This window comes from Aythya fuligula, chromosome 2 (genome assembly GCF_009819795.1).
Source record: "Aythya fuligula isolate bAytFul2 chromosome 2, bAytFul2.pri, whole genome shotgun sequence".
Taxonomy (NCBI): Eukaryota; Metazoa; Chordata; class Aves; order Anseriformes; family Anatidae; genus Aythya; species Aythya fuligula.
In genome coordinates, this window is record NC_045560.1 from 85,833,329 (window position 1) to 85,861,195 (window position 27,867).

A 27,867-nucleotide genomic window follows, 5' to 3' on the forward strand; every position below is an offset into this window, starting at 1 on the left:
GGCTGACACGACTGCTTATACCCTTGCATACTCCTGGCAGCATACTACATCTTAGGGTATGGGTATTTACAAGTACTCCAAGCAAATTTTTACAAGCAATCTGAATTTTTAAATTTAAGATTTACAAGTAGATTTTACAAAATTAAGACTTACAAGTAAATTTTACTTTTTTTTTTTTTTTTTTTTTTTTGTAAATTTTACAAACAAATTCTGTAAATTTTACAAGCAATTTACAAGTACTTAGGGTATGGGTATATACAAGTACTCCAAGCAAATAGCAATCTTAGCACTGCTCCGAGAAATGCAGCGACACACTTGAATGTCTAAACAGTTCCATAACGTGTGATGAAGGCACACATGGACTCCCCAACAACCAGCTGTTCCGATCACATCGGAGATGGAGATATGTCTGAGGAAAGTTCCACCTACAGCTTGTGCCTTAGTGAAACATGCTCTGATGATCAAGGGACACCTTGTGGTCACAGCATGACCACGCAGCAGACTTTTATCATGACCTAGTGTGCCACGTTTGCCTGAATTACAGCTGCATAGGCAGCGTTTGACCCAACATCCTGTCTACTGAAGGTAGAAGGGGGACTATGTCTCAGTATGGGGACTGAGACATAGCCCCATGAACGTTAACAAATTAGATCTAGATATCAAAGGAACTTCAGATATCAAACAGACATATAACTTCTAGATATCAAAGGAACTTTAAAAAATCATCTGTCCTGGAAGCCTAAGAAAAAAATCCCAATACAAAACATATTTTAGAGAAAGCTACATCAGATACTTGAAAGGACTGAAAGCAGGAAACTAAGAAGGATAAAGATTCAAGTCAGGCCTGTCATTAAGTCCTGTATCTTGACTCTTTCTGGATGATGTGCAACAACCACCTAAAATTCTGTTGTATAAAGCCACATTATATTGCTATGCTATATTCTAAGGATACACTCATGGCAGATTTTTAAGCATGGAATTCATTAATTTGTTAAATTGCTTTTAACTAAGTTAAAGCAAATAAATTAAAACATTGAAGAAGAAAAAATACTTTCAGGTCAGTAAGACTTGACTGTACAGGAAGGGACATTGAAGGGGGAGTTGGGAAGGAGGTGAAGAAATGTATTTCATTTAGACCCAAGAATAGTAGTAGATCTCTCCTTCCTTTTGCAAAGACCCTACGTGTTGATGAAGAGCCATCAATGACAAGGCAGGGTCTTGGATGCCAGGCTAGGTCAAAGGGTGTCATAAAAGCCCCATCCCAATTTATCCACTGACACGCTCAGAGATATTGCAGGGGTCTGTGATGTGGCATGCTTTTTTCTTCCAGATATAACAAAAGCATTTCACAGGAAACCCAGAGTAAAACAATATGCATTTCTCCACCAAAATTGCGTAAGAGCTGGCTATCTCAGTCATTTCCATCTTCCCCAACACATCCAGTCAGATCTTTTACTTGTAATCTATAAATCTGAAATGACAGCCAGCTGGTATGTTCAGCATCCCCAGGAGGTAAGGCACTCCTGCAAAGCCAGAGATCAAGTTTGTCAATACAAGAGCCGTACAAACAGATGCAACATGCTGGGTGATGGTATCTGTCATCCCTTGTGCTTCACATTATTTTGACATATTATAAAAGTCAAATTGAGCTTTGATGAATCTCCTGATGACGTAGATCACCAAGTGACAGAAGATTCAAATAAACCTGTTTGTGTCTGCAGTTCCTGCCATAACCGAATACAGAAACAAGATTATCCTTTTCTTTATGTCCACTTTCTTCCCCAAAATGAGAGAAGCCACAGGAAATTTCAACAGCAAAGCTGTGGTCTTGTGCTAAAAGAAACACTAATTGTACTACAGTTCATTTGATGTGTCTTTGGTTCATACTTACTTTCTCTGAGACAGATTGGTGAATTATGTCATTTTCAACTCATATTCCCAGGTGTTTCTCCTCTATAATTTCTAACTCATAAGTCTTCGCTGTTTCAAAGTAGCTATAAATTCTTAATTTCTAACCTGTTTTATCCCATCTCTCATACTCACTACAATAATAATAAAATAATAATAATCTAACTCTATGCATTGGCCATGCTTCACATATTTGTCACACCCATAAATCTAGTCAGTGCATGACAATTCTTATACCATGATTATTAGCAAATAAGGTCAAAAATAATCTGGTTCCAAAGTTAATTTTCAACTAACTGCACCAACCAGGCCCAAAAATTTGCACTCAGCGCCATCTATTGATGCCTTCCTGGTAAAGTAGAAGGTAACACCCTAGCTAACTCTGTGGTACTAAACCATGTTTTACTGAACTGTTTGGTTTTTGTTGTTTTGTTTGTTTATTTTAATGCAGCAACACTGTGTTAGGCATTACAAAACATTTGATAAACCAGTGTTAAATTTCGACTTAGTTTCTAACTAACCATATTCTGCTTTTCCATAGAAAGATTTATAAAGATGAAATACTGAGACAAGTTGCCTGAATAATGACTTTGAGGTACTAATATCTTCGAGATACTGGTTCTTCTCCATATATCACACTAGCACTGCAGGCTTTTCTTGGTGGTAGTTTAAGTTCTTATTAGTAGATTTGCAGCTTGGCAAGTAATAATTCCCATTATGCCAGGATAATTATTTTATATATCAAGATAGAATCACCGAACTCTTAGATTTTACTTCCTTTTCCTTTGTGGAAATTTTCTTTCCTCTATACCCACTCCCTCTCATTCCTATGTTGCAAAATAAGGTACAACTCTGACCTAGACAGATATGATCTATATGATCTGGAGTCACTCAGGTAAAACTTGGGGTAACTGCAGCTTTCAAGTCTTACCTATAGAAAGCCTTTTCATGATGCTGTCAGTTCTATCAGTGCTGTTTTACTACTCTTAAGGCATGCAGCACTGTTAGTGTAAATAATCCGTGTAATACCCAAACTGCAGAATTAAGGCAAATAAGCAGATTTTCATTATCAAAGGCTTCCATGATGAATCTACACAACTCTCACCAGAAATATTTCAGTGTATTTTGATGATGTCCTACACAAACCATATCTTCTGCACTTGTGGATTGTGTAAACATCTCAAATAAAAATTGAAATCAAAGACAAAATATGTTTATCAATAATATCACAATAAAGACAATAAAAAAAGAGTTTAGTCAGGAAGATTTATTGATTTACATCTTGATCAGTAATCTATGTGGGGGCTGTGCGTTTCCAGGGATTATGGATTTCAGAAGACAGCACATACTTACCTGTTTCAGCCTACTAGTCCTAACATTTGCAGAGGTATTTTATCAAGTGCAGGACAAAGAAAAAAACAAACAAACGAAACTATAATTGACTCCATTAAAACTGAAGCTAAAAAGTTAAATAAATAGAAAAAAAAAAAGTTGTTTCTTTTTTGTAATATCATAGAAAAATTCAGATTAGGAGGAACCCTATTGAGGTCACGTGGCCCAACCTGCAGGTCCAGCAGGGCTAACTTTGAAGTTAGATTAGGTTGCATGAAGCCCTGAGAGAACAAAGGTCACTGGACATTCTCTCCCAAGATCATATACTGAGTGGTACTCAAGCTATCTGTTCTCACCAGAACAGGTAACTCTTGACATGGGTGAGGTGAGATCTCACCTACTCATCTTGGCACTCAAAATTAGCCAGGTATGTCCAACTGGACTAGTGAAGAAGGTGAACATAGCCCATCAGAAGATTCAGCTTCTCCTCTGTGGAAAGAAGGAACATGAAGAGAGGAATCTTCCTGCAAAGATCAACACAAAAAAAAGACATCCCTCAAGTGGATCAGTGCCATAGTTTTTATTGATAGGAAGCAGTTATTCTGACACAGAGGTTACAGGCTTCCACTTTAAATACAGGATTTTCTGTGTGAGGCTGAAAGCTGTGGTGTCGCTTGATTTAGGTTTAAAAATAAGTCAGTGAAGCATTTATTTGAAACATGTTTCTTACTGAGCCAGTAAATCAACTTTGTGTTCAATCAACTCTTGTAAGTAACTTAAACAATAAACAACTTGCTGCACAGCAAAGAATTCAGAGCAGGAAAACGTGTCATAGCAACAGGGCAGGAAAAAGTAGGTAGGAGGAGATGCTCTTTATGCCCATAATCCCAGCATAAGAGATAGGAAGACAAAGGCTATTAACAATACCACCTGAGAAAGTTTTCCAGATCTCAAGCATAAAGACATTTATATCCACAATATGAGAATGCACCTGTGCTATTTCCTGAAGAATAAAATCCCTCCATTCATAATTTCTATGTTCACACAACAACTGCTTGATAAAAAAAGCAAGCAGGAGAATCCCTACTTGATTTAATGATAAAAGGCTGCTCTCCCACAGGCAACGCTGTCTCAGAACTTTTATGGTAGTGTAATACTTAGAAATGTCAACAGAGGTGTAGGAAGCAATTTTGCATATTTCAGGTACAAAGATGTTTCACAAAAGACATCCTTATCCTTTCACTGAAATACAGCTGTAGCCTGTGACCATTATTTTATTTATTTATTTATTTATTTATTTTTACCAATTATAACAAAAACACTGCCACTATTCTACTAAGAATCCATAGTTAAGAACATTTTGTCTAATAGATCTCTTGCAGACGAGCTGTTCATAGGTATCCTTAAGTGATCTCCTACTACCAGGAGTAAATGATAGACTTCTGCAATCCAAGGAGGCAAGGCGCCTCCAGGATTGAAACCTCCATGTGGTCTGTTGGAAGTTAAAATAAACAAGTTAATATTGCAGTTGAAAAGAAAGCTGAATGCCATCTGAAGATTTGTGGGAAGGTCTTCTGGCTGTGAACTTGAGGTTCAATAAATAGACTACCGTCGTTCTTCTACCATTGTTTACTTCAATTTACCCATAACAGACAATCTGAATAGCAGGGTTTATTTACATACCAACATGAGTTTTTATTCTAGTTTTCACTCACCACCATTCAAAGCAGCTTACGTGCAGAAGCACAATACATCAGCCACCTAAATTGATGTTTCTCATGTCTCTTAATTGAAGAATTCAGGACATAAGTTTTAGTCCAGATGTTACTGAAATTTATAAGGACACTGTCAGCAGTAGCCAGACAATAGGCTTGTTGTGTTTAAGAGCTCAAAAGTTGTTTGACACAGATATGTCAAATGTGTGTGGGGAGTGTAAATCGGCTGACCATTCACAACTTTGTGTTAAAGTTGTATTCACAACTTTAGCGCTTGTTTTTTCCCCACAACTGAGGAAAAGATCACATTGCTTGAAGGTTTCAACACTGCTTGTTGGCCGACCGGTGCTGTGCCACTTTCTCTTCCTGTGCTCAAGAAGCTGTCCAAAGTTGTTCTGTGGAAAAAAAAAAAAAAAAAAAAGGAAAAAAAAAAGAGCTTATGAACAAGCAACATAGCACCAAGTCATACCTGTATCTTACCCTGCCTCCGTGCATAGGTGGATGCAGGAGTGAATTACAGAAGTCCAATGCAACACCAGCACTGACATCTCTTGAAAATGGCAACAGATAATAACTAAGTTTTATCGTTTTATCTAAAACATACCCTGTGGATCCCGTTCGTCCACTCATTTTGCAAGTCTCTTCCTTCCACATCTAAGGACCAAGGCTAATTTTGCCCATCAGCACAGTACAAAACCAGTCAGCAGAGGTTCGAGGGTTCAAGGTAGCATGGTGAGACTCCCAGAGTATTAACAGGAGTAGATATTAACAGGAGTAGACTAACAAGGATAAAAGTGGGACAGAACAAGCGGGAAGAATAAAGCAAAGTCATAAAGCAAATGAGTTCCATAACTAATGTTATTGCTATTATCTCACCTGCACTAAAATCTGTGTGTCTGCAGAGATAAATCTGTGTGTCTGTTGATCCCTCTATCAGCCATGCCCCACTTGCTAACTGACCTGAACAGAAGAATGCATGCTTATAGGTTAGCCTTCTGTCCCCTTCCCCCACACACACCTTATTCTCCATTGGATACTGTGACCACATATCACAGACTTCTCTGGTTCTGAATCATTAGCCCCTCATTACTACCATTAGTATCATTTAAATACAGTTCAGTTACCTTTTCTTGGAGTTCAGAGTTACGTAAGTCCCTTCCAAAGACTCGATTTCTGAAATTCTGAAGTTGAATCAGTTATTGAAATTCAGAGGGTTAATAAAAAACAAAAGACGAGATGCATCCAATCTTTGAAGTGGCTAAAAACTTAAAAACTGGACAAAGGTTTTGAAAGGAATTTAGAAATTACAGGGAGGAATTAAAAATTACATGGAAAGTTAACGTATTTCAAGGGATCAGTTAGTCAATCTCCTCTTTTAAGAACATGGTTGGGGACTACCTCCAGCTCCTTTGAACTCTCATATTATCAGGGGACCAAATCCACAACCATGAAACCAACAGCCATATTCATTGCTCGCTTTATGAATACAAAGTACAGTAAGCAAAGGGTGTCCATCTGCCTTCCAAGCTCATTCTGAAGATGTTTGGCATTTACACTGAAGCTGATGTTCAACGCACCTGTCAAACAATGGGATAAGGTCAAATATTACTTCATCCATTATATTTCTCATAAAAATGTACAGAAAAGTGACTGGTCTCCAAAGTTTATTAAAAATCAAAGAATAGAAAACTTTACATAAAAATATGTCAATTTTAGCTTCCACATAGTTGTCCACACAAAAAATTTAAACATGATTTTTTTAAACCTGTAGCACATAACCACAGTGATAGCCAGGCCAATTTATTTGGTTCACCATGACTTAAGTGTTACATGATACCACTTTTCAAATGAATTTCGCTTTAAAATGGACGCTAGTATAAGACACCAACTAAAGCCTTTGAAGGCTCTTTAATGTAGTTATGCTCAATATTGCTAGTGTGTGAAGACTAAGCAGTACAGGCTCATGTAACAGCCCTTAGATATTATTTATGAATCAGCTCACAATTTTTATTTTTATTTAAAATTGTGATGAATCTGAGCATTAAGACAAACTTTTTGCAAACAGATATGCACTACTCTACTTTGGAATGTTGCCCTCTCTCCCCTCAAAGACCTGTTTTGTTCAACAGATTCAGTAATAACATGAACTACTTCTGCTTCAAAGGCATACAGCGTATTAAAAAGCTTCATGCTTGACACCTCATTTTAATAGTCAGATATCAGTTTTAAAACCACCTGTATCTGTACACAGTATAGATGTCCTGTTAACAAGACTCTTCAGCTTTCTCTGCTAACGGATTTATAGAACTGATCTGTAGTTTTCTGTATAGTTTAAGAACTTTCATTAAAAAAATGGGAAGTCAGAGGGCGTGAGATGTGACCTACTCCCAGGACAACTGTGGTGCTTTAAAAACTCAGGGTTAGGCAGGATGTACATTTTTTCAAAAAGTTAAAGACAGTGTTTGTCATGGCAATACACACTTGCATAGTATACCTGTATGCATCTGTAAATTAAGTGCCAGCCACTCATACTGTGTACAACACTGGGCTGTGCTCTCCTGCAATACATTAAAAGATACTTCTCATAACGCTTAGAGCAGCTGAAGTACTTTTTATATATTTGCTCTTAACAGAACTAATGCATACTGCTATACAGATTCCTTAATGGAATCAACATATTTCCTTTCTCCACATTCCTTAAGCCGGGTACCTCTGTTTAATAACGTTGTTTGAACCCAAACATTAACAGGTTACATTACTAAAATGCATCAAAGCGTGTAGTTCACAGCTTTTTAATTTCACATCAGGACTTGAACCAACCTTCCCCCCCTTCCCCAAAAGTTTTCTTTCTGGTACTAAGAACGCTGGATTTGTTGTCTAGTAAAAGGAATAAAATTAAAACTCATTGGTCAGAGCAAGACAACTGATAGAGGCCAGACAATGAGCTAAAAAACATAGGGTCGAAATGCTTTGGAGCGTAATACCTTCTTAAAACCATAAGCCAAATCGCACTTTCATTGTGAATCGAGAAGCCTCAAATATTACAAAATGTCATGTTTGTAACACTGCTCAGACAACCTGCCAAAACTATGAACCCAACTTAGATAATGCAACCTGGGAAAGGATCTGTAAATTAAAAAACCTCTTCCCCTTAAATATAACTTATGTGACAATATGAAATTAAATTAAAAATTCCAAGTTATTGCACAAATTATACCTCCAATATTTACAGAGCAAAAAATTCTGAACTTTGAAACAAACAGGAGAGCAGCAAATTTATTTTTATGAATTCCCAACTTGATTTGCTGCAAAGAAAAAAAAAAAATCCAAGGGGCTGAAGTTTCCTTCACTTCCAAAATAAAAGAAAACAGAACCCACAAAGGAACAGATGTAGCCACAGCAAAAAAAGCCACAGCATTTGTAAATGTCCTTGCAGTTCCATTGTCAGAGCTGCTTCGGCACTGTATGAACCATTGTGGGAAGGCAGAAAAACAAACTTCCACATTTAATAAGGCTTCACAGATAAGCACAACTACTTCTTGAAGATGGACTGAACCACCACACAAAGAAACATGCAAAGAAGTCAGCTGCAGATATTTGGCAACACCAATAAAACGATGTGCTGGACGCTGGTCTCCATCCCCCAAGTCGAGTGGCACTCGCTCAGTTTGTCTGAACAGGGAAGGTCATTTTGGCATCTGCCATTATCTGCTCAGACTAATAGGCAAACTGTCTCTGTGTTTTTTTCTTCTCCATATATTACGATTGTATTGGTGGTGTCCTCTGTTACCAACTGGTTGCCTCATGCCTCCATTGCTGACTGGGCTGTAGCTGTTGCCTTGATTATGAGTTCCTTTCATAGAAAACTTCATTCCACTGTGCTGCTAAAAAAAAAAAAAAAAAAAAGATTCACTCAGTTTAGACATATAAACAAACGAAACAAACATATATCAGTAGTATTTCCTCAACATATATCAGTTATTCCCACTGAATGTTGCTTGACACAACTGATCTTTCCATGCTTGTCTATTCTTAGCTACTCAAGTCCAATGGCACTAACAGTTTAAGTGTTTTCTGAAGTAAATGTCCTGCAAATGAAGATGTATATTTAAAAGCATCCTCAAAAGTATTTTATCTCAGTATTAAATATGCTTACTATGCATCACCCTTATAAAAACAAAGGCCTTCCATATTAAACACTAATTGTAACAGTCATGTCTATTTTAAAGATCCTTAGCAAGAGCATGACCAAGTGAAAAATCCAATAAGACTTTCAGGAACATTATCATTAAGGAATGCAGGAACATGATCATATGAGCTGATGCAGACAAAGGACAAGTTCATTCTGCCAGTAATCTTACTGAGCTACAGGTAAATTAGCTATAGCTTGTAAACATCTGGGCCTATTCTGACAAATCTTACCGGTCTGATCCATACACTACACCCAGACCAAGGCAAAACAATGATCATCAGTATAGCATGACACTTTTTCTTTGGGAGAATGTGGGAAATTGGGAGAAAACTAGCTTGGAACAACAACTGCTGAAAATGTTTAATAGCATACATCTACCAAACCATAAGGTACTACGGTTGTCCCTGTCACTTAGCACCACAGTAAGTTGTGTTAGTATTTGTGTACTTAAGATAGGTACAAGAGTTTCAAAAGATGAAATTGAAACAGACTTTCCAAACACTTGCAACTTCAATGCAAGCAACTTTTTCTGATGCCTGAAGGAAATAAAGACAATTGACTACTTTTAACAAAAGCTAATAAACCACTTCAGGTAGACAAAATGGTGTAACAGGGACACCACAAAGCTAACACGAGGGAACTGCTCAAAATACTAAGTATACTTTATTAACTCACATTTCCAAACTAGTCTGGAGTAGAAAGAGAAATTATGAAAACAACAAACCATCATTAAAACTATTTAAGGGATAGTGCCATGCACGGCTTTTTACTGTCAAAGCATAGCTAGAAGAGACACTGAGCATCCAGAAAAAAAGCCAGTGAAGACTAGTATTGGGAAATAACTGCAGTTAACTGCAGGGCAATAAAAAAACTAACTTTTTTCATTTGTAGGAAGTGCCCTGTGGTGACCTACCTTATCAGCCTCCAATATGCAACTTCTAAATCTCCCAAGACAGACATGCTAAGTGCTTTCCTCAGGCTAGCAACGGTAAAATAATCAAGGATGAAAAGGAAAAGAGATTAAAGAGGAGAATCCTTCATTCTCAGGAGGCAAAATTACTCCAAACTTATTTATTGAAGTATGTTGCCAAAATACCTACCAAAAGCTATTTATCAAAGTCAGCAAAAAGAGACTAAAAAAAAATATTTTATTTTTGGCAAGTGGTCCTTCAAGCTAACACCATTTTTCACATTCTTGTGCAGCGAAATTTTCTAATTCAATGTGTACATCTATCAATTATATAAGCAGACAGTCAAGCACCTACAAATAAGTATCAAGTAATTCACTATGATTAAATGAGGCCAAATACTAAAAATGATCCTACTACAGTCAAAACACTAAGAACAGCCAGTACTCATCAGTTATTCTTGACTATACGATGAAAAAGAGACATAACTTTAGCTTTGCTATTGTAAAACCAGTATAAAACTGAGTAAAGCAGATACAGAACCTAAGCAAGCCTATCATCTTCAGCTGGAAATGAACAAACTGGCACCTTAATCCTCAATTTGAGTGTTCAGCAAAAAAAATTACTGGGGTGTCTTGGCAGACAATGCTTCACTCAAATCACATCAGCCAACCACCACTGCAAATACGATGATTAATCCCTATCTGCCTGTATCCTAAAAAGAAGTTATATCCTTGGTTTGTTCAAGAGGTAATCAAATTTCCAAATAATTGCTACTAAGCTAGCCAGAAAGCCATCTCTAGCTTTTCATAGAACACTTCAAGCGTCTTTTTAAGAGCAGAATCTCAGTGTTTAATGGCTCCATCAGTTGGTGCTTAAGAAAGAGACGTAAGAGGTCCCTGAGCCAACTGAGTACAAAGGTGATAAATTTATACCTAGTAGGTCTCGACTAGCTATTGTTCATTATTTTTTTTCCTCATTTGCAAAAGCATAATGTGCATTGTCTTTAATTTGAACCTATTAGCTAGTGATCTTTCAGCTCCTGAAGTAATTCATTTCTTGTCATTATATTTTTTTTTCCATGCTGCTGATGATTAGAGAGATCTTGACCACGTACCTCCTCATTCTCTTCACCAGGCTGAATCATTCATTTTGTAGAGAACCTATTCCATATTTGATCACCCTTGACGTCCCTTCCCTATTCTTCTCCCATTTGTATTATAGCTTTCTTCCAGTGTGAGAGGCAAAGTTGTACTCATTATTCATAATGTGGGGATGCACGTGAGTTTTGCTGTGATGTTTTCATTCCCATTCTTTATTCCTAACAATGCCTAAAATCTGGTTTGACACTCAATTCTCAGTAGGAAATCATGAAAGCATTATCAAAGCAGTTTTCTGCAAAAACGACAAGATCTCATCTTTGCAACAAACTATCAGCCCAGGGCATACCACCCTTTACAAAGAGTTAAAACATTTCTCTCTCTTTCCTGATGGACCCCTTTGAAAGGTCTCAACTCTTCTCGGTTGGCCCTGCAGGAGTTGAACTCCACCTGCAAGCTTTGCCACACATTATTCATTGCCTATTAGATGTTAGACAACATAAGACCCAACACAAACAATGAACTCCATTTACTATGAAAACCTGATCTTATTTAGATTATAAAATATAAGACATAAAAGATAAGTTAAACTTATCTAACTAGTTAATTGTTTACAAGAGGACATGCTTCTTTAACTACTCCAGAATCTTCGGTAAAGGAAGTTTAATGTCTTGTGGAAATTCCAAGAGACTGTCTAATCTTATCCACACATTTCTTGATATCCACATGATTAAGACTCCCATAATCACTGAGACATGGCATGTCTAATCACATGATAGCTAAAAAGAGATCCAATAACCAAAACAATAGCCCTGTATCCATGATCTGACAGACAAATATTTACATGTCTTTAGTTTAGATGTTTTGACTTCTTTAGATCTATTTCCCTTGACAGAACATATGACCACTGATTCAACAACTGATAGATTTTGTTTGTTTTTGACAAGCATGCTCTGAACTTGATCTTCTACAAATAAAAGCTGCTAGATGTAGAGGAAAACTTAAGAAACTTGAGTCTAAAACAAGCTGGAGAAAAACCTGTAACAAGTTAAAAAAAAAAAGTTTTCCAGATGTTTTAACAGAAATTTAAGATAACTGTGTTCCTAGCCTTTACTCCAAAGGACAGAAAACCAGGGGAAATTGAAAAGCCAGGTAATTTTTTGCTAAATAAACTAAACTTTTCATCTTAAATACTGGCAAATTTACTACATGAAACTGATGACAGTCAAAGACTCAATATTCAGTCAGAATTTCTAGCCAGAAGTAAGTCACCTACACTTCAAAAACACGAACTACATAATTAACAAAGCTGCAGTCTGAACAGTTTCTAAACCTTTTTTTTTTTGTCTGTTATCTCTAAAATAAGGAGAAAAGGGAGAGAAAGCAATGGAAATGATGTATCAATACTCTTAACTTCAGAAGAAATGACATTATGCATACAGCACTAAATTTGTAAATAAGAGAAAGTTTAGAAAATAAGAAAATAAGTTCAGAAAACCTATTACTATTACATTGTTAATGCTACGAGATTAATGGCCATAATTGAATCTAGTCTGCAGTCGATAGGAATTGTGATCATTCAACTTGCGTATTTCAAAACCGTTTAACACAAAATATTAGTGTGGTATGCCACAGAATTTTAATGCACCCTTAACATTTTAAGTAATGCACCCTTAACATTTTAAGTATTCCCTTAAATACCTAACTATACATCCTCAAAATGTTCAAAGTTCTTTTCAATTTCTCACAGTGTTTCCAAACTTTATTTCAGGCCTATAGCAAAACCCACAACCCTTATTTTGAGGATCTACATCCACTTTCCCATAGCATCTGGAAACACGCTAAAAAGCATTATGATAAAATGTAACAGATGAAATTTAACTCTTATTCTTTATAGAAAACACTGTTTTACAGAGAAACAATCTAACTGATATTTTAACCATTAAAACCCTACTGGATAAACCAAGTACTAGGCAGTGGTTCATTGACCTCATTACTTTTAAACTAAAAAGGTCACACAATGAGCATACTTGTACCAGCTCTTTGAGCACACTCTCCATCTGCTAAGATTTATGTGGTTTATATTTTTTCAGCTGAAATACAGCAAAAAAAAAAAAATCTAAACAACTTGTGTGAGAATTGTAATCTGTGCAAATAAGGGCCAAAGCACTCAAATATCAGAGATGCTTCCCCTCCTTCTTGACCCTCCCCCCCCGTTGTTTGGGCCTCCTGGCCAATTTCATCGACATCTGACAAGATCATGAGTCCTAGACAAATTTTTACAAAGCAAGCAAAATCTCATTTCTCTTCCTATTAAAGAAAACAGCATTTATACAACCAGTTCAGAGCAGCAGAAAAAAACTGACATGGAGACTAGAAAGAAGCTCAAACAATAAAAGTTTAATTCTCTCTTATCTCCTAACACCAGAGAACCAAAAGACTCAAAGCCACAAGGGAACAGTTTATATCAGACCTTCATGCTTTATCCTACTTTGTGCATTTGCTCTGCCAGTAGCCTGTAAAAACAAAGGGAAGCTTTCGGTTCTCCTTCCCTTTTAACTTGTTAGGCAACTAATACTCTGGGTAGGTCAAAGATAACCTGGTATTTGAGAGATCAGAAGGCATATTTCCCTGAGTGACTAAGTAAGAGAGTATAGAGCGAAGTTGAATCTGACACACAAAATACAAATACTCTTTGATCTTTTCATGTCAAGTTTCAAAAATTGGAGATGAATCAAAACAAAACTACCAGAAGACAGAATTCATACTCCAAGTTTGATACTATTGTGAGATGTCCTGTGTGTTTTTAAGTATTCTTCTTCCCAAGTAAAAGCTGAGAAATCTCACTAAGATCTGTCTTTAAGGTCTAAAATTGCCAGTATTAAGCTAGAAAATCTATTTCAGCAAAAAGGCCCAAAGCACTCTCCAAATGATGAGTTCGTGCCAATATGGCAAATAGGAAAAGTAGAGGAAACTTATATGCAGTGATTACAGTGACATTGGAAGAGAAAGGCATGCTAGGCAAACAAAAACCAGGTAATACTTCTATATCATCTTACAGATTCTTTTGGTGGTTGTTTTGTCTGTCTAAATTTATGGAGAACTCCTGTTCCTAGAAACTGCTATTTACCCTGTGTCAAGCATTTGGGAAGCAGCTGCCACTACAGTGGTGAGACTTTCGGTCATATAAGCACGGAGGTTGGAAAGAACCTCTGGAGACCATATAATCCAACTTCTGCTATAAGAAACAGTCTTACAGTAGGTCATCCAGGATCCAGTTGCCTAAACCAGTTTCCATACATGGAAGGATACGACCACATAAGGACTACCCATGTAAATACATGACAGTCTCAGTTAAAATATTTTGAACTGCCTCTGAAACTATCATAATTGCCAAACAACGTAACCCCATCAACAATTGTTCTAGATAAGAGCAAGCTCTGAAGCAAAGCATTTTAGTCAGTGAAGTGCCTGTAAGGCTATTAGTGCTCTTTTACATTGCTTTATATGGCCAAAAAAAATAAAAAATAAAAAATAAAAACAAATACATTCTTGTAGAAGTAATTTAGATTGTGGTATTTTAGCACCAGCATTAAGATTTCATTTCCTAGTTGTTCTCTGTCCTCCACAAGTGAGCTAGCAAATGCTAGCTCAATGCTAGAATAAATAGTGCTCTTGGACAGAACAGACACACTGGAAGCCATCGCAGCAGAAGGTGTTCATTACTTTTGGATATATATATATATTATTTTTTTTTTTTTTTTTTAAGATATGTGTACTTTTGAATCAGAAGACCACTCTTTGGGGGGCGGAAATTGAACTTGAAAAGTTAAGAAGTTCTGAACAACTACGTTTCTTCTGTCTTCATTAGTGACTTTTCAAGTGACCAGCAGCAATCCAAGAAGAATGAACTGCACAGAGCTTGTCATCCCAACATGACATTTCTCCTAATGTGAAGTCACCAATTTTTCTCCCCTCCATTTACCTGGACATGCACACCAATACCTTATCTTTCGCTGATCCCAGTGGACAACTAGTTAAGATGAGACTATTAAAAGTGATATACTAGTATACTATATATACAGTATACTGCCTCTCCAGTAACATCAACTGCCAAGAGGAAAGCTATCAATCTAATGGAATTCTATCATGCTCCAGAGAGGTGCAGATGAAAAGCATACATTCATAGTATTCTGTGTAGAATGATTTCAGTTCCCACTTCTGACTGGGCTGGTCACAAACCATCTAAAAACAACACTTCTACTACATAATACAAGCTTTCACTAAATTCAGTGCAGAAAAAAAAAAAAAAATCATCCCATCACTGTAGGTAGCAAGAAAATCCTGATTTAGCATGAATCCAAAGGGCACATCCTTGTCAAGCAAAAGTCACAGAAAGTTTCCCAGTTTTAAACATATACACATTGTACATGCTAGTAAAGGACAGCCAAGTAACAGAAAGCCAAATAAAATGCTGTAAAACAGTTGTTTTCCAAGATTCCACATTGCAACTACGGTCCAAAATTCATTCAACACATTGCCTCTTCACAACCAAGTCAACTCAATGCCAATTTGTTTTGTACCAACAACTGCATGCTTAAAAACTGGATCGTGTTCTGATGTAATTTTGATGAAGTTAAGCTCCAAGATACCTCTTCAGAGAAAGAGTTGTTCAGGAAAGAACGAACTAGACTAAGCTTGTATCTTATGTGAAGTTTAGCATAAAACTAGAGAACTATTTTAAACTTCAGAAATTTCAGATTGTACACTCATGTGAATACTTGATTGCAGACGCTAAAATAGCAAAATATGGTTCTATTGGCTTCTCACTAATACAAAAGCAAGTCCTGTTAAAGTAAGCTGTTCCTGCCTAGGTAAGACTCAGCCATCAGAAAGGAAAGGTAAAGGGAGAAAAATGGAGAAAAATCAGATTTATCATTTGGAAGATTAAAACAAAAGGCATGCCTTAAGATACAAATGGCAGCTTGCTAGACGATTGAGGATTGCTGAGGGAATAGCCGGGGACAGCATGTGATGAACTGTTTTCAAAGACTGTGCCCCTTCTATATTAACCTGCCTGCAAGGAACCAGTGGAACACAAGCAGTATGCACTGCAGTGTGACACTAACCTGGCCTAAATGAAAGAAGGGGATGAAAAAGATTTTTGTAGAGTGCCTAATAGGAAAATGCTTGCGTAGCAGCTATGAAGAATACGGATACTGAACTATATAATATGCCATAACTTGATGCTATTACTGAACACTGAAAAAGCTGTTCAGATGAAATTTCTCATTCATCTGAAGTTCCAATTTTTTCAGCACTGGGTTTAAAAAAAAAAGGGGGGGGGGAACCTATATAAAGTAGCAGTTGCCTTTTCTAGAAATAAAAATCAAACTCACAATCTGAATGAGAAGTATACCCTTAAATCCCAGGCTCCAGGTGTTTTGACCAGCACCACAGAGTCCAGTTAGAAGTCAGCAACTAGTGGTACATCCCAGTTGTTGATACCAGGGCCAATACTAATTAACAACTTCATTAGTGACCTCAATAATGTGACAGTAACCACCAGCAATTGGAAGGAGTGGCTGACACATAAGAGTGCTGTCGTAAGAAGGGAACTTGCCAGGCTAGAGAAATGGGTTGACAGGAATCTTATGAACTGTAAGTGAAATATTAAACTCTGTCCCCAGGAAGGAATAATTTCATGCACCAGTACACCAGCTGGAAAGCAGCTTGACGTGAAAAGACCAGGGATTCCCAGTAGACATGTTGAACATGAGCCAGCAACATATCCTTGCATCAAGAAAGGTCAACAGCACCCCAGGCTGCATTAGGAAGAGTATGACTGCAAGGCAGAGGTAGGTGATCCTTCCCTTCTACTCTGCATTGGTGAGACCACACCTGGAATGCTCTGTACAGGTCTGGGTTCCCCAGTATAACATAGATGTGGACATACTGAAGTGAGTTCAGTCGAAGTCCATGAAGATAAGACACTGAAACATTTGTAATACGTGGAAAGGAAAAAAGAGCTGGGTTATTTAGCCTCAGGAAGAGCTCAGGGCAGGAGGGATCTTACAGATGAGCCTAAACAGCTAATGAGGGGCTGTAAAGTAGATGAAGCAACACTGCTCTCAGCAGGAGTGCCCAGTAAAAAGTACAAGGAACAGTGGGCTTGAGCAGAAACACAGGACATACCACATAAATTTAAGATTAAACTTGTTAAATGCAAGCATGATCAAACACTGGAACAAGTTGCCTGGAGGGGAGGACCCAAGGAGTTGCCTGTGGAGTCCTCATCCTTGGAGATATTCAAAACCTGACTGAACAACGCCTTAAGCAGCCTGCTCTTTGATCAGGAGTATTGGTCTAGAGGACTTCAACGTCCCTTTCAGCCTCAACTATTCTGTTATTTCTCAAATATTTGAGAGATCTCAAAACTGAAACAGATACATCTTGTGTCACGTCCCCTCCCTAAAAGTGCTTGAGGCCCGGCTGGATGGGGCTTTGGGCAACCTTATCTAGTAGAAGGTGTCCCTGCCCATGGCAGATGGATTAGAACTAAATGATCTTTAAGGTCCCTTCCAATTCAAACCATTCTATGACTATGACCAAAACGTCAAGGCAGTTGTGAATCAGATCAAAAAACAAGGTTATTAAATTAAAAATGTCTTGGTCCTACAATCTCACAAACTGCAGCAGGAGGATTGAGAGATCATGCAAAGACCTGATCAAAACTCATGTCTAAAAGTAACTCATTTCCTTATCACAGACAATGTACTACCCACAGCTTGCATTAAAAGGCCATGAGGCACCTGTGACTAGTAGTTTTAATAATCAAAAATGAGAGAGTACTTTCCCATAGACAAAAGCACCAAGACTGTCAGGAAAAATTGAGGACTTTTCTTATCTTTGCACTATAATGGATGTGTTAGCTACAACACTAGTTAGATAGCACACAGTATCTCTGCACATTTAAACACATTTAATATTTGGGTAGAATTCTTGGACACATGCCTACTTTTTTTTTGTTGTTTTCCCCTTAAAACATATTACAAAAAGTTACAGGTACAGTCAGATCTGTTCTAGCCATTCAAAATCAAGGCCACTAACCACACCTAGACAAGTCAGAAATATTTCTTCAGATTCAAACACTAGCTTACAGATGTACCACCTATGAGAAGCTTCTGTTTTAAAAACAGGAGGTTAAACAGCCTAGAGATCTGTATATCCCTCTAGTTTAGGCACCATGAGTCTCAAACACAACTTAAAGAGAGAGATCTAACACTCCAATCAACATTCCTAGGTGTCAGTGAGCTGTGGAAGGGCTCCAAAAATCTCAAACACAAACATTTCCCACCCAGCCTTCTTCCCGCGCTTCTGACATGGCTGATAAGTTTTATGGTTACAAGAGATTTAGCACATGCTATATGAAGAGTATCTTCAGAGGTTTTTAGACTGTCAGCACAGCACAAATGATCTACACTTCTGACTGGATCACTTCCTCAAGAAAAAGTTGCTCCATTTCGTTGGCTCATACCTGATTACTGGCGGCCATTATCAAGGTTCTCGTAGGCGCAGATTGGGGTTTACCACTTGGCATAGGCAATACGGGTGGTAAACTGGCCATAAGTTGAGTCGGTGCTTGCAGACTGAACTGGTAAACATTAGGAGCTGTGCAAGGTGGTGTATCAGAATCCTTTTGGCAGAGAAAAAGGGGAAAAGAAAAGCAACTTTACAGAAAGTACAGCATATACAGACTATGCATGTGAAAATGCAGCCAAATATCAACTCATGTGAATACTGTAAAGTTTAAGATTTTTTTTCAGTGGTAAAAAATAAAATACAAGCCAGCACTATGTTTATTTTACACATCTAGCAAAAGTTTAATTGAGCCTGCATCAAGGAGACAATGTCAACAGGTCTATCACAATCATAGATCAGTTCCAGTCAGCTCGAACTAAAGCCAAATAAAATCTCTTCAACCAAATTAGAATTAAAAGGTGGGAACTAAGTCAGGAGAAAAATGTAATAAGAACAGTGACACTGGTAGTGGTATGATGACTACAATTTCAGCTGTCATGACAGAACGAGTCCTCTGAACAGCGTTCTGAGTTGTACTTATCCATACAGCAAATTACTCACTGTAATTGTTATAGCCTCCCATTCTACCCAGCAACAGCAAAGTTAAGGCTCCACCTACCAAGAAACAAGGAAATGATGGTCTGCTGGTCAAGACTAGTATGTAAGCACCAGTTACCCACTCAACTGCTAGTTAGGACTTCTGTTCTCATCACTTTTCTTTCAAAGTCTGCATAACTGGGGGGGAGGTAAGGACTACAAGACTGATGTAGGATTATGGAAAGAAATATTATAATGGAAACTTATTACTGATTTTCTTAATCAACTTCCTGCCTGCCTGGCCAACAGCAACTACACGTGCTTCGTATGCAGAGTCATGCTGATGTTAACATTATGTGTCTGGAGCGCTCAACACCCATAAGCGAGGAGCTAAGCACAAATCTCGGAGTTTTCATATTTCAGTAGTTCCTGTAAACACCAAACTGACCGTCTCAATTCTTACGTGACCAATTATGTCTTAAATTGAGAAACTTGAAGACTACAGCCTTTTAATACAACTCTGAACACAGACCACGTAAAGATGTTTTTAAACCTTAACACAGTTGTAATAAAAAGGTACATTTCCCTACCTTTTACTGCTGCTTTTTACTTTCTTCCCTCCTTAACTCCAAAGTATTCTGAGCTTGAAAATAATGAAAAGACTCACCTCTTAACAAGAGACACTTGACTCATTAGCAGTTTAGGAGTTACCAAATTAAAAGACATTATTGGCTCTGAACATCAAGGATGATGAACTGATCATCAATTTGATGTTAAGTGATTACTGAAATGTTCTACTTCTGTTCCTCCAACAATTGATTGCTTGGAAGCAAGAAGTCTTCACTTAAAACCAAGCAAACATTAAATAGATGTCCATTACTAATACTTGCCCTCCTATGGCTTTGCAGATGAGATTCTTTAGTTAAGAGAACAGACTGTCTAGGAAAACATTTTAAACAACATGAACAAAAAAATATTTTAATGTTCTTTCTTGGGGAAAAACACAAGATCATTTAAGACACACTGATTTTTGTGAATACTAAGCAGTTGAAACAACAAATTACTAGAAAGCAAAATTTATATCCTAACTGAATTCCCACAATAAAAACAGCCCCTGGTAGTAGTATCAGCTATTAGAACAATCACTTCTTCATTGGTCCATATAAAGCTGTGCTGTCTAAAAACTTAAGCTGTAGAAAGAAAGGCAGAAAGGATCTCTCTCCCAAGCGCAACTGGTGGTAAAAGCCACTGCATGACTTTGTGAAGTGCTTTGATATTTGCGACATGAATGCATTGAAAAGACAGACCATACAGGTAATAAGAATCTGGGCAGAAACTTAATTCTTATTTAAGAGAACAGATGTTGCCTGCTGTGAACATATTGAATGGTAAACTACATCCTCTCGCAGTATTCAGAAAATTTAGCTTAGTTGTACATGCAAAGCAAAGTGTCTGTAAGAGCTGGCAATATTTTGCCCTCATCCTACAGAAGATTAACTAAGGTCTCTACAAAGAAGTTTATCATGTAATTAGTTAAGAATGTTTTCAGAATTAGGTACAGGGACAAAACCTTAAGATTTCTACACTGATTTTTTTTTTTTATACCTTACTTGCCAGGAAGTTATTAAAAAGTTTACAAAATGAGGGAAAAGAGGGATAGTCATGTTTGATTAAGTTCTGAGAACATGCATAGTAGCCACTAATGAACAAATAAGGGGGAGGGGAAAGGGATCTTATTGTCTGTCCAAGTCAATGCATTAGCTTCTATGACGCAACCTTTGCAAAACTGACCAAGCAGCAGTTTCACTCTCTCCAAAGAGCCTCCTCTATCTTTCGCTTAGATGCCATTAGGCCCTTGGAAGAATCACAAAGAAATCTTTTAAATGGGAAATATCCCATATGGGCAGATTTCTGTCCAGCAAGAAGTTCTCCAGCATGGAAGTAGCAACAGATAAGAGTCACACAGTTTAACTGGGACTACATAAGCTTTGGTACAAGGCAGCTTGTGTTGCTTTCTTATCGTTTTGTAACAGGTATATTTTTCTGCCTAAGTGTTGTTTACTGAGACATATCCCATTCACCTAGACTATATTCCTATTTTAGGTCATCTTAGATAGCTAAAAGAATTACTACAGGAATCCAAGAGGCCAACTTACCAGCATCAAAATCCTTTTCTAAAGTAGAGTGTTACCTTTCTTCCTCAAAGACTAACCTTCATGATCAAAACTGATTTTCACATTCATCACCAACACTAAGGGATCAGTGGTCTTCTGGACAGAACTCTTCAGTGTAATGCACAATCCCAAAGCATTATGCAAGCTCAGAAACCTAGAAATAAACACTCAACAATTCAGATTCACTTTGGGAAGACAAGAGCTCTGAACCTTGCCAGCATAATGGCTACAGAGATGACACTAAAAATATGGATGTAAAATAAAGGGATAAGCTCCCTCTATATTGCTTTTACCAAATTATATAGGGATGAAGCTACAATGGCTGTACTAAGAGTCCAGATAAGTTCTTGATCTCCTGAATATTACTACGAATGCCAATCAGATCCCCTCATCCTGTAAAGAAAATACCTAAAAAGATGCTTCTGGAAACACAAAATGCCAGGGAAGTCTCTGGAACTTCAGTGGGATGTTTTCATTAAAAAAAAAAAAAAAAAAAAAAAAAAAAAAAAAAAAAAAAAACTCTGCAAATAAATTTCATCTTCTTAAGAACACAGTATCCAGAAGGAAGATTTCTACTATTCATAGTCTTGATTAATGAGGACTCTTCAATTTACCTCACTGTTGGTAAAAAGATAAAGTATAGAAGAGTCCTGGAATTGAAGAGTCTTGGAATTGCAAATGTTACTGATGAACTCACATTTAAACACAACTTGCTCGAGTAACACAATCCCCAGCTTTTTGTCTAGACAGAACCTGTGATATGTGAAGCTTTTGGCTTACTTGTAGAATCTGAAGAATTTTCTGGTTGTCTTCAATTTAGATTGGGCTTTGAGCAGCATGGTCTAGTGGAAGGTCTCCCTGCCCATGGCAGGGTAGGTAAAACTTGATGATCTTTAAGGTCATTTTCTATCCAAAGCATTCTATGACTCTAAGGAACATACCAAAGATGAAGAACTGAAGCAAACTTACAAAGCAAAAAATGCAAGCTTCTTTTCCTGACAACAGGAGAGAACGATTTTTCCTGACAACAGGAGAGAATGCAGCTCCCCTTTTAATGGCCCAGGACTTCATTAGCACGAGAATATTTACTTTCCAGAAGTCCCTTACTAACTAGGTCTTGCCATAAGAGCTTATTTAAATTCTGTTTATAGCTCAAGGCTTAAGATACGAGGTAAAGTTTATATTTTATATCCATCCATCAGCGTAATAGTTTTTCCTCTAATTTCACGTGCATTAAATTATACTCAAAAATATCATTTCCATGATTCTAAGCACATGAAAAAGTAAAGCTTTCTGCTTTGTTTCATGATACAGTCTGTCAACTCAAACTTCCCAACAGCTACTATTTTAGAAACTTCAGATTTCCAAGATTTCTTTAAAGTTGCCATGGCCAAACAAGATTTGTGTGGGGGGTTGTTTTTGTTTGTTTTTTAATTGCCCAGAGTTAGAAGTCTGTAGCTATCCTAGAAGTCAACATTCAGAAATCAAAAGCGTAACAGACGAATGCAAGTTTCTTGCTACTGTGAGAGATTCGGGTCGTCCCCTCTACACATCTGAGAACGAACTACAAAGAGCTTGGCAAAGATGTTTTTATGGCTCCCACTCTCCAACCTTCTCCCAGTAGTTAAATTTCTTTTCTTTCCCACAACATTCAGGAGCTGGAAGCTATGAGAACAATTGCCAGTTCAGTAAAAATTGATCCATCTTTGAAAATAAAGGAACTGAAAGTGAGAGAATAGTTTACACTATACAGATTTTTCCACATGCTCCTCTCAATGTGCAGTTTTAACAGTACAGCTGAAGTGATTTAATAGGTAACTGCTGTCATTCTTACTTCTTTCACCTCTTCTTTTGTCATTGCTTTCTCCATTGTATCTGCATTAGTATCTGACATTATGAGCCAATTCAGAGGTGAGCCTCTGAAATAGCAATCTCCTTTTTTCAAGCTTTACCTTCTGAATCATTTCACCAGAAGGTTAGGTGAACACCAGTGGAAGAAAATAGGAGCAGCTACTGAAAGGGATCAGTCCTAGCAAGAACATCTCATTGCTGAGCCACTCTGCTAATTAAACACTACACTCCTTAGAGCAGAAAGTAACACCAGAAAAATTCAGACATTTCACATAAGTTCAGGCAACAGAAGCAAAACCTCAATGCACACTCTTTGCTTGAATGGTTTTAGCCCAGCATACTTAACTCTGCTTGACAAACCCACATACTTCCACTAAGGTGATTTCATGGATTTTACACCCCCATCCCATTTCTTTCACGCCAGCTTGCGCCATTTCCCTTTTTGGTAGGTGGAGCCATAACTTTAGTAAACTGGTATAATAAAGTAGAATGGAGATTAACAAAATTTCTATGTCTACAGCAGGTCACAGGAGAGTGAATTTGCATCAATGAAGTCACACCATTTCCATTTGCCAGCCTATAAACAGTACAAAGCAGCCTCCAGTAAGATGCAATCAGTCGATTTTTCTGCCTTCAATTATACTGCACTGCAGAAGCAAAATACTTTGGTCATGCTAACAAGAGTGGAAAAAAGTGAAAGAATAAATATACAACACAAGCAAACTGAAAAATATGCATCCTCCAAAACCATTAGTGTTTGTTTTACAGACAGACAACTAAGAAGTTAAGCTAATTAGCATCTTGAAGATTAAATACAAGCACAGTGCCCCTTTAACCTCACCACATTATCTTCTGCCAGGTCTGACTGTCAACTTACTCCTTGTTTTTATCAATATTTGCTGTATTTCAAATAAACCATCTTAAACACAATATCCCAGAAACACTTTCTTTAAAGCTTCCTTTATTGCCCCTAATACTTCCATTTCACAGGCTTTCAGTTGGTCTGTACTGTTCGGAGTACAGTAATATTTCACATTTTGCACGTTTTTCAAGCTAGGCATTAAGTTATAAGACTTGTTAATGCAAGTTGAACATAGCATATTAAAATACAAATATTCAATTTAGGTTTTCTTCCATCCTAAATGGCTTTGGCACCTTTTTCAGGTGAACTAATATTAGAATATGGCAAGAATACAATTAGCCCATGGCATCAAAAAGTAGTCTGAGGGTTGGTTGTTTTTTGTTTTTTGTTTTTTTTTTTGGTTTTTTTTTTTTGGTTTTTTTTTTTTTAATTAATGAAGTTATGCACTTCCCTTTCCTTACATCATAGCAGTAAAATCCAATTTTACTTGCCGATTCACACATTCCCTCTGCACCCTGTGTTGCTTAGAGTAAATTAAATAACTTTATAATTGTGTTCAAAACTGTGTCTCCTACAGCATTGCACAAGTTTAGTCTTACTACGTATATCCATTTGAAGTAAAGGCTGTTTAAGCAACTGAGACAGAAGAACTGAAGGAGAGCACCAGACAGTATAAAACAGCACATAAGACTATGGATTAAGAAAACCAAAACAAGGTATGGGACAATATGATGAAAAGGGAAAATAAACAGGCAAGAGCAACACTGGAAAATTTTTTTCCTCTCTGATCTAGAAGCTAGCAGAAGCCTGCACAGCAAAAACAGGGAAAAGAGTAGTTTTAAGGGATTTAGGAGGGAAGGGGGGCAGACACTGTTGAAGGTTGCTTTATTTGGAAACTAAAATCTTTCTTGAAAGACTGAAGATTGAGTTGCCTACTTCTTAAGAGGTCTTGCCACCATTTATTTGTTCAGGAAGGAGAAAGGACAGTAAGATAAGACATGCATTCTACCACAGGATGGTCAACTACGCATACACATTTGAATGGTTGTTTCAGTTAGGGTATGAGAATATTCACAGAAGAAGAAAGGTACAATAAATATGTTTGTGCAGCTCCTGCTCTTAGACTGAGAACTTTTTTAGGCCACCCCCTCCTGCCCACACATTTTGAATTGGAACTCTACAAATTTAATCCTAGCTGTTAAACAGATTTTCCAAGGCTCCAAGAAGAGCTGTCACAGTAGCTGTTTTGAAGTGTCATCAGTGTCTATCCCTCTCCTGCAGATAAGCACATACCTTACACCTGCAAAATTAATCCCTTTCAAAAAGCAAGATTTATCAGGACAGAATGTCATGTTTTTTCCCCACCTCTGTCTGAAGAGTGAAAGACAACAGCTCCTGTCAATAAGCTGAAATTCACAGCCCTTGACTAATAGAAGAAAGAGGAAATGGTGATGCTTCATTAAACAAAAAAAGCCACGAACACTGCACAGCAAGTGACTGCTCCAAAGTCAGCGTGCATCTTGTATGCACTGAGCGGAATGAGAGCAGTAACGAGTATCAGTCTTATCAGTCATTTACATACTATTCTCAGAACTGTATCTGATCAGTACTGAATACTTAATACTTGAAGACAGTGAAAAGACACGCTCCACAAAACAGTTAAGGAATTGGTTGGCATATCCCCTGCCAGGGGCAGAACACTGGGCAGATCAAGCAGTGACGATCTGACAGAATGTTATTATAAAGCCTGAACAGCAACTGTTAAAGCTAACATTTCAGGAACAGTATGAAAGAACATACGTAAAAGCTCAGAAAGTTAAACAGACTACACAGGTACCTTGTTCACTGGAACTTCCACTATCTTGGCATGATTGGATGGTCTTGAGAAGTCCAAATTCTTCATGAAAGAATCTTGTCTAGAAGCCCAAAAGGTACCACCAGAAACACTCTGTGGTAAGGTTGTGAGATTTCTGGGATCCAAACTTCTAACCAAACTTTGAGATTGTACTGGACTGAATCTGAGGTTGGGTGTCCATTAGACATCAAGAACAGCTTTAAAACTTTCCTGTGATCAGTTACATCAGTTACTGATGTGCAGTTACCACTGTTGCATTAAATGCTAAGCTTTATTTGGCACAACAGCATCAAAACTGCAGAGCATATTTAACACCAGGTTATATCAGCCTAAAATGAGACTGGAGAAACATACCTCTATTTTTACTTGGCAGAGACATGTTGATCAGGCAGACATTCTCCAGCATAACTCTAGAATTTCCCTCAGCTAATAAAAGGAGGCTCTCCACAACGCTGACCTGGATTTCCAGTCGCAGTTTCAGAGTGCACATCCAGAACAAAAAAAGTTCCCAGGAAAAAGTAAACTTCATTTTCAAGAAGAATTTGGTTACTGTTGAGGTTCTCAGACCAATATCTGCAACTAGCTAGAACTGGCAGAGAGGCAAACACAAACATAGCTCACTTCATCAGGTTTCAGGTTCCCATAGCAGTCACTAACTCAGTAAGAAAGTTAAAGTAAGACTTCCTGATGCCAGATGCTTATTTTATATTGCGGAGCAGATTGACTTGTGCTCCCATAGAGAAGAGGCTCACACTTTATGCTGTCTTTAATGGCAAAGATATTTATAAAGCATCTTCAAAAGGAAAATCTATGTACAACCAGCAGAATTATTCACTTCAACATTGGTTGGGAATGTGTAGTATTTTGAAACTTACCTGTGGGCAAGAGTAAGAGTGGAATACATGCTGCCTTTTTACCAGGGCAGCCTATTGCATTTTAAATACCTGCACAGCAGAATCCTTCATTCAGGAAAAGACATACTGCACAGATCAGTTTGATAATTGAGAGAAGCCAAAAAAAACGTGCAGCTGAATATGTTCTGATAACCAGATTCTTTGTGTTCATAGGTTCATTGCCAGTGTTCCTCATTTTGCTCCTGCTCAGTTTGTTAATATTTACACTGTACACAGAGCTGAGATAATAGAATGGGAACTTCTGTACTATTTTTCACTGAAGTATATTAGGAGTGTCAGTGAGATTTAGAGGTCTGTATTGACATGTGTAGTATGACAAATCCATAAACTGAACAGCTATCTCTGATAGCAAGAGGGATATCAGAAGTCATATTTCACTACTAAGCAGACTTGCATCTGAAATTCACTACACCTTATGAAAGCTTTTTCTTTAAATGACAGATTTCACTGTTTGCTAGGACTTTTATGAAAGACAAAGCAACTAGAATTTCATCAGCCAGACATTGCTAGCCTAAGGCATTTTTTAAGTAGCTTTTTCTTCCTTAGAAAATCCATAAAAGATTACTTTTGGAAAAAAAAAAATATATGGTTTAGTCTCATTAGGTCCTGTTCTGAGTTTTGGGCCTTGTAGACTAGCAAGCTAGTCCTGGACCTGCAGAGATAAAAGGAATCATCCTTCTGAATTTGAGAGAGGAAATGCATATACATCTACAATATACACAAAGAGAAAGCTGTCCTTGAAGGAGGCAGTTCTCACATTTCTCAATGGTACATAAGCTCTTATCTGAGAGAGGTTATTATCAGTATGGTTCTATCAGAATGGTTCCTGAAGGAAGGAAAACAGAAGGAACAGAAAGAAGCCTGGGTAGTAGCTTTAAGCTTTTATATCCCTACACTTGATGAGTACGTACAAAATTTGAGGCTAATTTCTAAATGTT

The 27,867-nt window shown here is 37.5% G+C and overlaps 1 protein-coding gene across 1 annotated transcript in view; it reads right to left on the reverse strand.

Annotated features, from left to right (window-relative positions):
• Nucleotides 1-8,280: 8,280 nt before the first annotated feature.
• The window catches only part of TENT4A (terminal nucleotidyltransferase 4A), a 57,787-nt gene continuing 38,200 nt past the window's right edge, over nt 8,281-27,867 (reverse strand). Inside the window, exons 11-12 of the mRNA XM_032182863.1 lie at nt 18,693-18,851; nt 8,281-8,839 (exon numbers count right to left, since the gene is read on the reverse strand). Of these exons, the coding sequence (XP_032038754.1) occupies nt 8,660-8,839; nt 18,693-18,851 (339 nt within the window). The 3' untranslated portion in view covers nt 8,281-8,659. The remainder of the gene's footprint in view (nt 8,840-18,692; nt 18,852-27,867) is intronic.